The 17,760-nt window shown below is 35.8% G+C and overlaps 1 protein-coding gene and 1 long non-coding RNA gene across 4 annotated transcripts; one reads left to right on the plus strand and one right to left on the minus strand.

The window, feature by feature from the left end:
- Nucleotides 1–491: 491 nt before the first annotated feature.
- LOC6539125 lies at nt 492–3,843 on the minus strand. 2 transcript variants are annotated; one of them, XM_039370586.2, is made up of 4 exons: nt 3,684–3,843; nt 2,984–3,454; nt 2,079–2,304; nt 492–734 (listed from the first exon to the last, which is right to left on the minus strand). In XM_039370586.2, exons 1-4 carry the CDS (start codon nt 3,748–3,750, stop codon nt 539–541), a joined length of 960 nt encoding a protein of 319 aa, XP_039226520.1. In that variant the 5' UTR covers nt 3,751–3,843; the 3' UTR covers nt 492–538. The 2 variants fall into 2 exon arrangements, with proteins under 2 accessions (XP_039226520.1, XP_039226521.1); XM_039370587.1 differs by lacking the exon at nt 2,079–2,304 and having other exon boundaries at nt 686–734.
- Nucleotides 3,844–4,556: 713 nt separating this feature from the next.
- Nucleotides 4,557–5,573, plus strand: LOC26536106. Of its 2 annotated transcripts, XR_001453744.3 has the most exons (3): nt 4,557–4,836; nt 4,898–4,947; nt 5,108–5,573. It is a non-coding gene; the product is annotated as an uncharacterized LOC26536106 (long non-coding RNA). The 2 variants fall into 2 exon arrangements; XR_005560105.2 differs by having other exon boundaries at nt 4,898–5,573.
- Nucleotides 5,574–17,760: the final 12,187 nt, after the last annotated feature.

Raw genomic sequence — 17,760 nt, forward strand, 5'->3', positions numbered from 1 at the left:
GGAATTGGCAATTAGTCACATCCAAAGCACCTATGTGTAAGTTTTTACAATATGCAATGAAATTTATTGAAATTTAATGTTATAACACTAATTTTTACTCGCAGGGCCGCGCTCAAAAAATAATGAATGCCATGCACATCTTTGATAGAAGACAAATCGACATTCAAGAATTTTTGACACGCACCGTTTTACTGAACGATAAGTTCTCTAAACAAGACCTTTACATAGTGTGGATACGTTTTGTAACGACGTTATTCCGCGCAGAGATATGACGTTTCAAACGACATAACTCCGCGAGGAGATCGATAGATCGCAGGTATGTCGCGCGGACTTATGTCGTTACCCCACCCAGCCGGCTGCAGCCCTATTGTGGCTTGAATGCTCAGCCTAAAAAAAATAATTATTTAAAGTCGTCTTTATGCATAGCTTTAATATATACATATATTCTATCACATATTTACTTCGTATACAAATATAAAAACTAAAATCCGTAATTGATAAGATTTTATTATTCTTAGCGCTAAGTATTTTTTGGTTTTCATATATCCGATTTTTTAGATCTAATATAGCGTACAATAAATGGTACAGAACCTAACGTGATACTTATTCTAGCAGGGGCAAACACTTTGTGCACAGCGTACGCAACAATAAAGGTGCTCCCTGTGGCCGCTTTTTCCACAAAAGCGGGTGATGCGATTCCAATAAACTCCAGAGCTGGTACCAAGTTTATGCCACTGTGAAATAGAGCAAGAACAGCGTAAGGGTTCAAACTGATCATAATCAGCAGGACACAATATAGCCCCATACAATTTATATTATTTGTTTTATTTTTGTGCAACAAATTTAGAATTACTTTAATGTTATTTAGGGTATTTGTTAAAATGTTTTAGCAGGTAAGTATGTATACACTGTGTACGCACCCCAGAATGTCGAGACTAAGCCTGCACATTCCAGTGACGCCAAATAACAAATGCATAATTTTATAAAAATATTTAAAAGTTTTTAAAATGAAATATTATGACCTTGTCAGTACCTTTCAGTAACCTAAAATCATTTTGACCACGCCAATTAAGGCATTTCACTAAAATTCGTCTGGTGCACGTAAATTAGATTAATTGGATTTAATTTTGCGTTTTAATGCATTCAAAAAATAAAATAAGCGAACAAGTTGGTAATGAAAAAACTGTATGGTGAAGGAAAACTGAGTGGCAAAAACTCGAAATACAAAGATATTTAGCGTACGGCAGTCTAAGGGAATGTGCGGTGGCTACTGAAATTCTCATACCACTATGACATCTTTGACCTTGATATGACTTTAATTTAGAACGTTTTTATAACATTCAAAGTGATACATATTATGAATCCCCAGATGTTGACTGTATACATAATTACCACCCAACTTAATAATAAACAAATATAAATTGTGCAAAGTGTAGACATGTAGGTATTTGCAGGACGTGTTATGCAAACGATGATGACTAGATCGACTTTTGTAGTGAACCTTTCTTTAGTCTGTTAGATATCACCATTAAATATAATATAACAATTTGCGCTACGCGTAACAGGTAAAAAAAATAATAAATCGTATTGTATAGTAAGTATAGTAGAATAAACTTATAGAATTGTAATTTAAACGCCAGTCTCCAACAGAATTCGTAGTCAAACGCTGGGGACACGCCCACTCTAACGCCCACAAACCGCCCAAAACTGCCACGCCCACACTTTTGAAAAATGTTTTAATATTTTTTAATTTTTGTATTGGTTTTGTAAATTACTACTGATTTGAAAAAAAACCTTTTGCCACGCCCACTCTAACGCCGACAAACCGCCCAAAGTTGCCACGCCCACACTTTTGAAAAATGTTTTGATATTTCATTTTTGTATTGGTCTTGTAAATTTCTATCAACTTGCCAAAAAACTTTTTGCCACGCCCACTAACGCCCACAAACCTCCAAAAACTTTCGGCGTTGAAGACTCTCCTTCGCACTTTTACTAGCTGAGTAACGGGTATCAGATAGTCGAGGAACTCGACTATAGCGTTCTCTCTTGTTGTTTGTAAAATTATTGTATTACCTTACCTTGATACAAGCATATAGAAACCGCCAAGAGAAATCAATGAAATTCCTACGTGAAAGCCCACAATAGGCGCTCCATATTCCTTAAACGCCCTCTTCAGCCTCTGACTTTTACTTAGTTTTGAATCTGTAGATGTTTTTGTGGAAAGCGACCTCGATATTGCTGCCCTTTTTGTTGGAGAGATTTGCATATGCGGTTGTGTGCTATAATTTCTTCGAGTAAAAAATCCTGTAAAATTAGTTTAAAATATGTTTTAGGAAAATGCAAGTGTTTAGAATGTAACTATTTTATTTCATAGTTTTATACCCGTTACTCTTTACGAAAAAGAGGTTCAGGTTAAATTCAATGAAGATTATGTAACAGATATAAGGAAAGCGTTTCCGACTAGACTTTCGATCAGGATCACTAGACGAGTCGATCTGGCCATGATCGTCCGTATGAACGTCGACATTCATATCTATAAAAGCTTGAAAGTGCAGATTAAGCACACGACGCCTACACTGTGCAAACTAGTTTCAGAAATGTTAGATTTTTTTATTTATTTTGTCTTACCCATTTCTATCGGTACTATGTTGGTAAGGTTCACCTTAAAGCCCACAAAACGAACACAAATGTCTTTCACTTTTAAAGCATGTTTTGATTTTCTTTTAATTTTATAATTTCTTTTGTCAATTAGCCCTTAAGGCTATAATATACTCCTTTAGTAATTAATTTCGTAAATTTTGAGGTATAATATATAGGAACAGTAAGCAAATCCTTAGATTGAGTTCCTGACATATATGCAGACATGTAGAAGCATCTCTACTTACAATAGGATAATATGTATACATGAATATGATATACCCATATATAAAACTAATCAAGACATGTATTTTGTAATCTGTAGTTTTTTAGCGGAGCTCCTCACCTTGGCCATTAAGAGTAGCATTCTGATCGTAAGTCGCCCAATCCGCTCGCAAATTGTCGCGAAGACCGCTGTAGTGAGAGCACTGCATGTTTTGTGCTGTAAACTTGAATTCCTGGGACCACTGTCCGCCAGGCATGTTAAGGTGGGAAAACTTGTTGAGCCCCCCAAACGGTGTTGGTACATTGCTTTGCATCGCGGAATTAAGACTGATCAACCCAAAGCAATCATAGGACTGTACATGAGGATCTTGACAAATATTTGAGTCGCTTAGGACTGCGTGAAAACTGTTATCAATAGTGATATCAATGCTTGAGATTGATGCTTGAGTATTAATCACAGTTGACGAAATGTCACGCGAGCGCTGGGGGGAGAATCGAGATGTTTCCGCAGAGTCCACATTAATCGGAAGAGGTATTAAGGCTTCATTCACATAATTTTTCATTGCGACAGTCGAGTGGAACTGTTGAACAGCTATGTACGAAAGTATATACAAATATTAATACGAATGCGTAGATATGTATGTACATACATACATACGAACATACTTATAGCAATTGCGCATTAAATACAACGTGTTGCATATGTACATATATATGTACCTTATACTTGTTTGTACAAAATTACAGACAATTATAGGTAGATAAATTCTTAGTGATATTATCTACCTGCCTATTTTTGACGACAAAATGGGTTACGTTACCTGGCCATCTCTGAATATGAAAAAAAAGTTTTAGCAGCGGAAACGCCTTGCCCGTTGTGATGTACATTTTTGCAATGGCAAAATAAATAATTATTCCGGTGAAGCTTATCACGACGAACCCAAATACATATGTATGTACATATATTCAATTGCTGTAGACTACAAATGCCATATAATAATACATATACATCGATAAATGTTCGAGAAAAATATTTTTCTATCGTTATAAATTGATCAATTCGTTTGCTTTATAAAAAATGTATCAATTGGTATATTACCAATATTATGGATATATGCGTTTTATTTAAAATTGTTTTATTATAAAAAACTGTTTAGATATTCACCCACACATTTTCTAATAGTCACAAGTTATTTACTTGACTGATGTCTTTGAAGATATAAATTTCCCACTGTTAGTTGAAGAATACCTTAATACAATGTCCAGATAGATTCGTAGATAATTTTAGTATCAGCATTTTGATATTGATTAGTTTACTTTTCGAAATCTTGTTTATAGAACTACGTCCTAATTATCAAGAGATGAGGACCTTGAAGAGTTACAAAATCTAAAGGGCTATACAGAATGTATTTGATTCGAATTCGTAAGATATTTTCGATTTGTAAAACGGGCACTTTTGTCTGCCCGAAATGAGCCTTTCTTTTATATCAAATCAGATCTTATTTTTTAAGGCTAACAATAGTTTACTCAGTGGTCTATTGATGTTTATTCCACATCGCCACAAGATCATTCTGCCACTTTGTAATTTAAAAAAAATATATATTTCTGACCCCACCTCAGATTTTACAAATAAAATGTTGCCGTCGGCAACAATTTTCGATTTGGCAAGGGGTCGATAAGTACGTCGTCAAAAGCTATCGAGAAGGCTGCCATAATGCTTGAGAAATGAAACAGGCAGAATAAAAAGGTATTTTTCACTTTTTTTTATTTTGACTAAAAAAAACAGGTGTTTGAGCCTCAAAAAGAGATAAAAAAACACAACATTCCAATAGCAAAAATTTTGCGAAAACCAGAGCACCTAAAAACGATCAGGGAAATGATAGGAATTCTGCCGGAGTTGGATCCAATTCATTGCTGTTTGCAGTGCAGCATAAGATGCGTGAAGTTGCAAAAACATGACTGGATGCACAGCAGGTATATCGGCACTTGTTATTTTTTTCCGGTGTGCGAATATAACCTAGAAGGCACATTTCAGCGCAGACTCGTCTGAATAAGGAAGACTTGGAAAACATGTTAAATAATCAGGTATTTATTGCACAAAATTAAATTAAGGTGCAGTCCACCACTTGTGTGTGTATGTTGCATAAAAGTTGCGCATAAATTACCTTAATAAATTTTTGGCATTTTGTAAATTGGAAAACCAATTAAATAACTTCTATACTTCTTCAATAAAACAAAAAAAAAGTAAACTGCCTTTGACAAAATCGTCGTTCGTGGAAATTTCTGTGGAAGTCTGGAAAACTTAACAAGCTCCTTACATGACTTATCGCCGCTATATATGAACGGCGATGTGCCGTTACTTTTGATTTCGCTTCGTGCAGTGCATTCTTAGCTATAAAGCAATTGTTTTTTAACGACGCATATATGGATAATAGTAGCTCCCAAAATGTATGAATTTGTAGGTGCCAAGTGGCCATCTTTAACCCTTATGGGATTCACAAATAAAAATTTGGGAAATTTTACTTTTGAATAAAAGTCAAAATTTGGTGAAGTTGCTGTTAATTATTATATTCATTTAAAATAAAGTTTGAATTTTAATGCTTATATGCTGAATAAATATTTTTCGGATATTTTCATACTGTCGCCAATTATTGAGCCAGACATTTAATGTTGTAACTTGTTTCAATAAATTCCAATAATTTTAAAAATGAGTGACCCATGTAGCGAACTACGAGTAAAACTTTCCCGAGCAGATGGTAAATTGCAGTTGGGCGATCAAGCACGCGCTGGTTCCGGCTACTAATTCTCGGTAGAGTAAAGGGGGGGAATATTTGACATCGCGACTACTTGCTCGTCTCGTATCACACACTTATTTATTTCGCGTGGACTAAAGGACTATCGGACGACAGGACTAAGGACAAACAAGGACATAGCACACTCGTACGACAGCAGCTGTTAAGCTGTCGGCGCCCACCCTATCTTGACCACCACTAACTATTTGACATAACCGGTGATCCCTACAAGTATGCTACATTTTACACGACATACACCTTCCGACGCCGCATGGCACCCCTAGAGAGATTTACTCGGATTTAAACATTATAAAATTTAATTTTTAGCATGGAATAAACTTAAAAACTGGCAATGTTTTAATTGGAACAGGTTTAGACAACATATTTTAAATGATTACCCTAACTTACAAATTTTAAACATCTAGATTTAAATTATTAAAAGAAATTTTGGACTGTGGCGTTCATGTAGATACTTTCGCAACAGATATGTATGTAAAATGTAAAGTTTTTTTGTTTTCTTAAAAAAAAGGAATATTTACGCTCGGCAGGGCATTAAGAATAGGGAAAATAGGGTATATGGGATGTGTATTTTAATTTTTAAATTTTTTCCTTGTTTTTATTCTGTTAAGATTTTAGAAAAGCGAATATTGGGGCAAGGGTAAATTTTAAACATGAGCAATTTTCATTTCCATTTATAATTTCTTTTTTTTATTTTTGAATTTATTATTGGTAAACAATGGACTTGGAAACAAGTAGCGCCGCAGTAGCTAATTATTTGATTTTTCTTCCGGCAGCTGCTTTCTCATTTAAATAAAAACATTTATATTACTCACTGTGCATTTTAATTTTTAGCATGGAATAAACTTAATAACTGGCAATGTTTCAATTGGAACAGGTTTAGACAACATATTTTAAATGATTACCCTAACTTACAAATTTTAAACATCTAGATTTAAATTATTAAAAGAAATTTTGGACTGTGGCGTTCATGTAGATACTTTCGCAACAGATATGTATGTAAAATGTAAAGTTTTTTTGTTTGCTTAAAAAAAAGGAATATTTACGCTCGGCAGGGCATTAAGATTTTAATTTCTTTTTTTTTTTTTGAATTTATTATTGGTAAACAATGGACTTGGAAACAAGTAGCGCCGCAGTAGCTAATTATTTGATTTTTCTTCCGGCAGCTGCTTTCTCATTTAAATAAAAACATTTATATTACTCACTCTGCATTTTCATTTTTAGCATGGAATAAACTTAAAAACTGGCAATGTTTCAATTGGAACAGGTTTAGACAACATATTTTAAATGATTACCCTAACTTACAAATTTTAAACATCTAGATTTAAATTATTAAAAGAAATTTTGGACTGTGGCGTTCATGTAGATACTTTCGCAACAGATATGTATGTAAAATGTAAAGTTTTTTTGTTTGCTTAAAAAAAAAGGAATATTTACGCTCGGCAGGGCATTAAGAATAGGGAAAATAGGGTATATGGGATGTGTATTTTAATTTTTAAATTTTTTCCTTGTTTTTATTCTGTTAAGATTTTAGAAAAGCGAATATTGGGGCAAGGGTAAATTTTAAACATGAGCAATTTTCATTTCCATTTTTAATTTCTTTTTTTTTTTTTGAATTTATTATTGGTAAACAATGGACTTGGAAACAAGTAGCGCCGCAGTAGCTAATTATTTGATTTTTCTTCCGGCAGCTGCTTTCTCATTTAAATAAAAACATTTATATTACTCACTCTGCATTTTAATTTTTAGCATGGAATAAACTTAATAACTGGCAATGTTTCAATTGGAACAGGTTTAGACAACATATTTTAAATGATTACCCTAACTTACAAATTTTAAACATCTAGATTTAAATTATTAAAAGAAATTTTGGACTGTGGCGTTCATGTAGATACTTTCGCAACAGATATGTATGTAAAATGTAAAGTTTTTTTGTTTGCTTAAAAAAAAGGAATATTTACGCTCGGCAGGGCATTAAGAATAGGGAAAATAGGGTATATGGGATGTGTATTTTAATTTTTAAATTTTTTCCTTGTTTTTATTCTGTTAAGATTTTAGAAAAGCGAATATTGGGGCAAGGGTAAATTTTAAACATGAGCAATTTTCATTTCCATTTTTAATTTCTTTTTTTTTTTTTGAATTTATTATTGGTAAACAATGGACTTGGAAACAAGTAGCGCCGCAGTAGCTAATTATTTGATTTTTCTTCCGGCAGCTGCTTTCTCATTTAAATAAAAACATTTATATTACTCACTCTGCATTTTCATTTTTAGCATGGAATAAACTTAAAAACTGGCAATGTTTCAATTGGAACAGGTTTAGACAACATATTTTAAATGATTACCCTAACTTACAAATTTTAAACATCTAGATTTAAATTATTAAAAGAAATTTTGGACTGCGGCGTTCATGTAGATACTTTCGCAACAGATATGTATGTAAAATGTAAAGTTTTTTTGTTTGCTTAAAAAAAAGGAATATTTACGCTCGGCAGGGCATTAAGAATAGGGAAAATAGGGTATATGGGATGTGTATTTTAATTTTTAAATTTTTTCCTTGTTTTTATTCTGTTAAGATTTTAGAAAAGCGAATATTGGGGCAAGGGTAAATTTTAAACATGAGCAATTTTCATTTCCATTTTTAATTTCTTTTTTTTTTTTTGAATTTATTAAAGGGAGAAAAAAACAGGTTTTTACAGATTTTTTTTTGGGCGTACGGTAAAAGTAAATTTATTTCTGATTATTGTACATTAAAGAGTAGTATTTGAACTATATTCTGTGAAATATTGGTTGAAAAATATTGAAAATTGACCGAATGGCAGCAATTCTTCGCAGGCGCCTCAGAAAAAATACATTTTGCGGTGCACGTCATACCTCAGCACTGGATAATCTGATATGAAATACCCAAAGTTTTTCCATCAATTTTTATGTCCCTCTAGGTATCCCTGTCGAGTTTTTCCATTTATTATAATTTTTGAACTTTTTACAAAACTTGAAAGTGAAAATACCGATTTTTGGCCAAAGTTCATGACTATTGTTGTTAATAATTAAAAAAATTAAAATCAAAAACGAAAAAATCTCGACAGGGTTACCTCATAAATTATGTAAGGAAATACTGTAAAAAATTTGGGAACGATCGGTTGAATAGATTTTGAGATACAGAGTGCACCGACTCAAAAAACATCGATTTGAGAAAAACGTGAATAAAGTTTTTGTTGCTGTCTTCCCCGCTGAGGGATTACTCAGGTAGTCGTTCGAGACCCGCCTACTTCCAAAGCTATATCTTTGTGAGTTTTGCTCCGATTGACTTCCTATTTACAGACAACAATCTTGAGTTACTATACTTTCATAATATGCAATTAAAAAAAATCACTTTTTTTGAACCCTCAAAACCCTACCCCCCCCTTAAAAGAAATTTTGGACTGTGGCGTTCATGTAGATACTTTCGCAACAGATATGTATGTAAAATGTAAAGTTTTTTTGTTTGCTTAAAAAAAAAGGAATATTTACGCTCGGCAGGGCATTAAGAATAGGGAAAATAGGGTATATGGGATGTGTATTTTAATTTTTAAATTTTTTCCTTGTTTTTATTCTGTTAAGATTTTAGAAAAGCGAATATTGGGGCAAGGGTAAATTTTAAACATGAGCAATTTTCATTTCCATTTTTAATTTCTTTTTTTTTTTTTGAATTTATTATTGGTAAACAATGGACTTGGAAACAAGTAGCGCCGCAGTAGCTAATTATTTGATTTTTCTTCCGGCAGCTGCTTTCTCATTTAAATAAAAACATTTATATTACTCACTCTGCATTTCCCACGATGAAGCGCTTCAAGTGGTTGCCTGTGAAAGAGAAATCAGCTTACACCGCCTTTTAATCCTAAGAGAGCTATTTCTTTTTGATCAGCTCTTTTGATCCGCTCTCCTACTGCGGTACTCTTTCTTCTCTTTTTACTTCATTCTTGTGCTCACGCCAGTTTAGGCGGGCTTTTGCTTATGTGGGAAGAGGAAGGAAAATGGGATAAAGGGAGAAGGAAAGAAAAGAAAGGAATTGCCCTAAATGAATACTATTTATACCCGTTACTCGTAGAGTAAAAGGGTATACTAGATTCGTTGAAAAGTATGTAACAGGCAGAAGGAAGCGTTTCCGACCATATAAAGTATATATATTCTTGATCAGGATCAATAGCCGAGTCGATTTGGCCATGTCCGTCTGTCCGTCCGTCTGTCCGTCTGTCCGTCTGTCCGTCTGTCCGTCTGTCCGTCTGTCCGTCTGTCTGTCCGTATGAACGTCGAGATCTCAGGAACTACAAAAGCTAGAAAGTTGAGATTAAGTATACAGACTCCAGGGACATAGACGCAGCGCAAGTTTGTCGAACCATGATGCCACGCCCACTCTAACGCCCACAAACCGCCCAAAACTGCGACGCCCACACTTTTGAAAAATGTTTTAATATTTTTTCATTTTTGTATTGGTCTTGTAAATTTCTATCGATTTGCAAAAAAACTTTTTGCCACGCCCACTCTAACGCCCACAAACCGCCCAAAACTGTCACGCCCACACTTTTGAAAAATGTTTTAATATTTTTTCATTTTTGTATTAGTCTTGTAAATTTCTATCTATTCGCCAAAAAACTTTTGGCCACGCCCACTCTAACGCCCACAAACCGCCAAAAACTGTCCTTCGCACTTACACTAGCTGAGTAACGGGTATCAGATAGTCGGGGAACTCGACTATAGCGTTCTCTCTTGTTTTCCTTTACAACATAACTTAAATTAATTTCCTAACATAAGGCGGAATTTATTTTTCCTATCGGAATAACTTATGCTGATCTGCTTGTCTGGTTGCCGATCTGCTTAACAAGCAGTCGGTCAGGTGTGAAGCGGTAAAGCGGTGTAAAGTGGAATATGTACGAGTATAGATGTAGATAATGGTAATATAGTGAATTCAATTAAATCATGTTTTTGCGATTAACGGTGGCGCGCTGCTGACTGATGAAATCCAGAAATCCTCCTGGTCGGCAATTTATGCTTCCCTCACTGGCCTCAATGGTGATTTTTTGTTTTTGAAATATAATATTCTTTTAGGTGCCACCTGTAATTTGATGCCCTTAACAAAAAAAATTCTAAGCCACAACACACGCACAAAACTTACCCTCTAGGGGTTGGCACTAAAGCTAACGAAATATAAATTTTCCGATTCACTGGGTTTTCTTCTCGATCCACAAATTTAAATTTTCGTTGAATAGTCAATTTCTCTTTTTTTTTTTGTAAATTTGAGAGACACTATATTTTATTTTTGGATAGCTCGGACGCACTTCCTTGCTCGCTGGTTTAAACTCAATTAATGCCCAGTGGCTACCGCTTTGGGTCGGGACCCCGAGTCTGAACTTAAAAAATGCAGTTGGAGAAATGTTCTTCATGACAGCCTAATTAACATTTTTCCCGACCTTACGAACGACCTAATTAAGTGCCTACTTTTAGGCCGAGATCAACGACAAGCTACCTTACACCCAAAGGAGGCTTATGTTAAGGGGGTCGTTTTTTTCTTGACATATTTCCAATGTAGACATAACTAACAAGAGAGAACGCTATAGTCGAGTTCCCCGACTATCTGATACCCGTTACTCAGTTAGTGGAAGGGAGAAGGAGAGTCTTAAACACAGTTTTTCGCGGTTTGTGGGCGTTAGAGTGGGCGTGGCAAAAAGTTTTTTGGCAAATCGATAGAAATTTACAAGACCAATACAAAAATGAAAAAATTTCAAAACATTTTTCAAAAGTGTGGGCGTAGCAGCTTTGGGCGGTTTGTGGGCGTTAGAGTGGGCGTGGCAAAAAGTTTTTTGGCAAATCGATAGAAATTTACAAGACCAATATAAAAATGAAAAAATATCAAAACATTTTTCAAAAGTGTGGGCGTGGCAGTTTTGGGCGGTTTATGGGCGTTAGAGTGGGCGTGGCAACATGAATCGACAAACTTGCGCTGCGTCTATGTCTCTGGAGTCTGTATGCTTAATCTCAACTTTGTAGCTTTTGTAGTTCCTGAGATCACAGCGTTCATACGGACGGACAGACAGACGGACAGACGGACAGACGGACATGGTCATATCGACTCGGCTATTGGTCCTGATCAAGAATATATATACTTTATATGGTCGGAAACCCTTCCTTCTGCCTGTTACATACTTTTCAACGAATCTAGTATACCCTTTTACTCTACGAGTAACGGGTATAAAAACATGCCCTGTGAAGGATTTGATCGAAAGCATGCTGGTTTACGAGATATCGAGCCTCAAACATAGTCCCGCAATGCCTATTTACATCGCTCATCCCTGTATCATTTATCTGTAAACGCGTTTTTCCAAAAGTAGTGTTTTTTAAAACGGTCGTCAAGATTTCTTCGGAACTATAGAAGGTATCCTAAGTCTGTAAAGCATTTTCGCCTTTTTTTTACTTTTTAGATTGGAAAACATGGAACTTGGAAAAATTTTGTGAAATTTTTAAATTTAAAAAAAAAGGTTGTGTCATGCCATAGTCAACGTAACAAAAAGTTAGTCAAGCCAGCGGTGGTCATCGCAATCCGTCCCATCGCGTCCCAATTAACAAAGATGTGCCTTCCCAGGTTTAGTGGAAAGTATGCTGAATTTAAAAACTTTATGAATCTATTCGAGAGCTTAGTCCACAACGATTCATCTTTAACCAAATTAAAAAATTCAACCATTTATTTCATGTCTATGTGATGATGCGTTAGAAACTGTGAAAGCGTTTCAAATTTCAGACATAAATTAGCTAAAGGCATTGGTCAGTTTAAAGCATGTTTTTGATAATAAATGTTTGATTTTTTTCACACAATTTCACAATTATTTGACTTCCCCCATAAACCAAAGCCCTCTGCATCAGGTTTAAGGGGTCTTATTGAAATGCCGGCTCTTTATGCATCATTTCAGTCACTGGAAACTGAAGAGGAGCTAAATTATGCCATTTTTTATTCACATCGCAATGTCAAAAGTAGATCATATTACTAAATGTCGATTTGAAGAGCAGGTAGATTACAATACTATACAATATACCTGTTACTAGAAGTGATAAAGTTATTCTTGCTACTGCAAGCAAATTAGCACAAGCTCTCCTAGATTCTGGGCCGCAAGCCCGCCAAGGTGGATTAGCTGATTGGCGCAGAATCCTTTTTCGAACTTCTGAGCGCAGGCCAAATAAAGTCCGAACATCCATCAATTCAGAAAACGTAATTGGGATTGTTTCCGGGAAGTAGACTCGATACGCATTGAATAAAACCCAGGTGTGTAACGTTACTATCAATGAAAATATCGGTTCTCTCTACTCTCGTGTGGAACGTTTTTGAGAATTGGAACAAGTTTCAGAAAGAACGAAGGCTGTTTATATAACTGAACAAGCTGCTTGTGAGCAACACTTCAAGAAATCCATACGCATGCTTTCGTCTGGTAGTTTTGAGGTGAAGCTGCCATTAATTATAATCCAAATGTTCTAGGCCTATCCTTCGAAACAGCTTCGAAACAGATTCCTAGATTCTGGGCCGCAAGCCCGCCAAGGTGGATTAGCTGATTGGCGCAGAATCCTTTTTCGAACTTCTGAGCGCAGGCCAAATAAAGTCCGAACATCCATCAATTCAGAAAACGTAATTGGGATTGTTTCCGGGAAGTAGACTCGATACGCATTGAATAAAACCCAGGTGTGTAACGTTACTATCAATGAAAATATCGGTTCTCTCTACTCTCGTGTGGAACGTTTTTGAGAATTGGAACAAGTTTCAGAAAGAACGAAGGCTGTTTATATAACTGAACAAGCTGCTTGTGAGCAACACTTCAAGAAATCCATACGCATGCTTTCGTCTGGTAGTTTTGAGGTGAAGCTGCCATTAATTATAATCCAAATGTTCTAGGCCTATCCTTCGAAACAGCAAAGCGCAGATTTCTGGCTTTGGAACGCAGACTTGCAAATGATCTCAAGTTACACGACATGTATCAGGAGTTTATGAAAGAGTACCTTAAACCTCGGTCATATGTCATTACTTTCTACCTATCCTTCGGGACACCACTACTCATCAGTGTGTCCTGAGACCTGATAGAAGCACCACAACGAAAGTCACAAAGATCTCATTAAATGAGACTTTAATGTTGGGTGCAACTATTCGGAGGGAGCTTTACTTTATTTTGGCAAGATTTCGATTGCACCAATATGCATTGACAGCTGATATCTCGAAGATGTATGGGCAAGTTATTGGCTGTCTGGCTGTTGAAATACTTAGCGGTTCTGGTGAAATAGGAAACAGTGTGGGCACTCCCAAACATCTAGGCTGTATGATAATGCCAACTTACTCCAATCCCACAATCGGCCATCCTAAATATTCATTCGCCCCTGAATGAACTCCATTTTTTTATATATTCGGCTGCAGTCGTTGTTATTTTTGGCCCTTCCTGATTCCCTTCCTTTATTACTTCATAGCGACCGTGGTTTAGTTTTTTTGTAATTTTATACGGACCGAAAAATTTTGGCCGATGTTTCATTCCTGTTCCATACTGTGTTCTTTTAATAGCTACCAAATCTCCTTCTTCATATTCATTTTCGACCTTTCTTTTCTCATTAAATTTTTTCCTATTCTCTTGCTGCACTTTTTCTATGTTTTCCTGTGCTTTCTTTCGAATCTCTTCCCTCTCATCGTTCAATTCTTCTAGTTCTAAGTCATCTATTAGGTCTTTTATATCATTCAGCTTAAGCCTCATATTCAATCCTGTTAAAATTCTAAATGGACTATTCTTAGTGGTTCGAGGTGGAGTATTGTTTATGATTTGTTGAACTCTGTCTACGTGGCGATACCAATTTACTGGGTTTTCTTGACACATTTTGCCGAGCATCGGGATGACAATTTTGTGTATTCTTTCCACTTGTCCATTGCCTCTGGGCATACCTGTCGCAATGTGGAGTAGTTGAATGCTTTCGCGATTGCAATATTCAGAAAAGGATCCTGAAGTGAATGCGGTTCCACTGTCCGTAACTATTCTGCGAGGGTTCCCAAAAACTGCTGCTTGCTTCTCGAGTTTTTCTATAACCTCATCTGTTCCTGTTGACTTTGTTGGATAAAGCCAAACAAATTTAGAAAAAGCATCCACGACTGCTAATATGTGGTTATACTTCTTTTTTGTATCGGTAAGTGGGCCAACGTGGTCGATGTGGTAGGTTCCGAGCGGTTCTTGAGCCTTGTCGATCGGCGATAGTAATCCCTCCTTTTTTCCGCGCTTAGAGTCAATGATCAGGCACTCTACACATGCTCTAACCACTCTTTCTACTTTAGGCAGAATTCCTGGAATGTAATAGGACTTCTCCAAAATGTCTCTGGTTTTTTTAATTCCGAAGTGACCCTCTTTGTGTGCTGTAGCAATGATTTCATCTACCATCGAGTCGGGAACAACTATCAGCTCATTTACTGGATCCTTGCAAAGGATATTATTATACCCGTTACTCGTAGAGTAAAAGGGTATACTAGATTCGTTGAAAAGTATGTAACAGGCAGAAGGAAGCGTTTCCGATCATATAAAGTATATATACTCGTTACTCGTAGAGTAAAAGGGTATACTAGATTCGTTGAAAAGTATGTAACAGGCAGAAGGAAGCGTTTCCGATCATATAAAGTATATATAGTGACATATTCATTTCTTCATACGGCATATTCACTCTTCATATAAAAAAGCTAAAGCCGATCTTTTGGAAAGCTTCACTCTCCAAAAGCCTCATAAATAACATTCCCCCAAGATACGAACCGCTTAACGGTAACGAGCTTAATGATCTGTTAAGCTTGACATATAAAGCTAAGTAGAACTTAAAAGGCTTATGTTAATCCTCTGTAAAAGGTTTGCTGGGCCGAAAGAATACCTTTGTAAATTAGTTCTTAACTGACCTCTGGTGAAACTTATTCAAATAAAGATCATAAAAAGGAAAATATATTTTTTTTCATTAAATCTATCACCAAAAAAAGTTTATTGGCGCAGTCGGTAGGATACTGAAAAAAGTCCTAGTAAACTCGTTATCCTTTGACAATCTAGTGAAAAGAGGAAACTTGTACGACCAAGTAACCTTTTCTGATTGTACCCGCGAATTGGCCGCAACAAAGTGATTTCGGTTCGTTTAAAGTGACTAAAATCGGTATCCGCACAAGAACCTGTGCGATCGGAGTTAATTTAAAGACCTAATTTTGTGAACAGTAGCCCACTAAAAGTGCGACCGCTACTATTGTATAAAACAATAAAAAGTTAAAACAGTGCAGTTCACTTAAGGCATAAGTCTCGACATACTGCAGCAGTCTGTGAACAAGAACAGAAACTAACTTATAAATAAAACTAAAATGGAATTACCAGCGGAAAATATGACTCAATTACTTCGGCAAATACGCCAAGTACCGAAATTCTCTGGAGACCCAACGAATCTCAGCTCGTTCATCAGACGTATCGAATACCTGTTGAACTTATACCCTTCAAACGACGCTCGACAGAAGGCGGTTATATTTGGAGCCATCGAACTTCAAGTTGTCGGAGATGCGGAAAAGGTTACCCAATTTGGAATGCACAACGAATGGACATCTTTAAGAGACGCCCTAATCACGGAATTCAAGACTCAGACGCCCCTGGAGGATCTACTAGGAAGACTGTATCGGACACCTTTTAAGGGTAACTTACGTCTATTCTGTGAACAATTAGAAGATAAGTCCAGCGTAATTATAAATAAGTTAGCATTAGAGAATGACCGAAATAATATGGTGGTTTATACACAAGCAATGGCAACCACAATTAAAAATACAATTCAACGCTCACTCCCCGATAGGTTGTTCATGACCTTAGCGAGGTATGACATTTCAACCGTTCAAAAACTAAAGCAAATCGCCCAACAAGAAGGTCTATACGAAGACCCAATTTCAAAAACATTCGATAGTCAGCCAAAACTTAACTCAAATCCACCTAACACCTATAAACATACAAACATTAACCAAATCAAAAACACTCACCCCAACCAACGATTCATTCGCCCCTTTATTCCATTAAATCCCACACAGACCCAAAACACTAACGTAAACAATCAAACCCCTTTTAGACAAATTCCTCCGACCAGACAACAGCAACTTAATCAGTACAGAAATTTATACAACGGATTCAGAACAGACTTACTTCAGGACCGTCAAAACGACACCCGAAACTACTATCAGCCTCCCCAGCCACCAAGAGTGCCAAATAAGCGTTTTAGAGAAAGCAGCGAACAATCGCGAATGCAGACAAATGAAAATTTTCACCAGCACGAATTAGATTACGATAACGAAACTGAACACTACATTAATAACGACGAACAGTTCCACGAAGATCAATTACAGAATACTCAGACAGAATTTTTTACAGATCAGCAATATCAACAAGCTGAAAATTTTCCAATACCAGCCTGGGATCCCACCAATACATAGAGATCATGTTTAATAACCACAGATATAGATGCATAGTTGATACTGGCTCTTCGATAAACTTGATGAGCTCAAACTTTTTCAATCTTCAAGTTAAAGATAAGCAAATAACTGTCCGAAGTATGACAGGCTATTCTAAATTAAATAAATATGTAGACCTTCCAGCCAACGGGCTTTTTCAACAAACGCAAAAATTCTATATTCATTCATTTTCACCTTATTATGATATTCTGTTAGGAAGAAAAATACTAATGGAGAATAACGGTTTAATAGACTACTCTCGGAAAGAAACAATAATTAACGAAAGAACATTCATTCACAAAGAATTAGATCCATGTGATGAGAACTATTCGGAAAACGTTAATGCACTCTTACAAGAAAACAACTTTACATCAGAAATAAACTATGCCATGGACAACAACATAGACTCAGAACACACATACAGACTAGAACATTTAAATAGTGAGGAAAAGTACAGACTTACAAATTTATTAAAAGAGTTCAATGACATTCAATATTCCAAAAATGAAAACCTTACATTCACAAGTATAATACGTCACGATATAAAAACCACTCATGAAAACCCAGTTTACAAAAGACCATACTCGTACCCGTTTTC

Source organism: Drosophila yakuba, chromosome 2L (genome assembly GCF_016746365.2).
Source record: "Drosophila yakuba strain Tai18E2 chromosome 2L, Prin_Dyak_Tai18E2_2.1, whole genome shotgun sequence".
Lineage (NCBI taxonomy): Eukaryota > Metazoa > Arthropoda > Insecta > Diptera > Drosophilidae > Drosophila > Drosophila yakuba.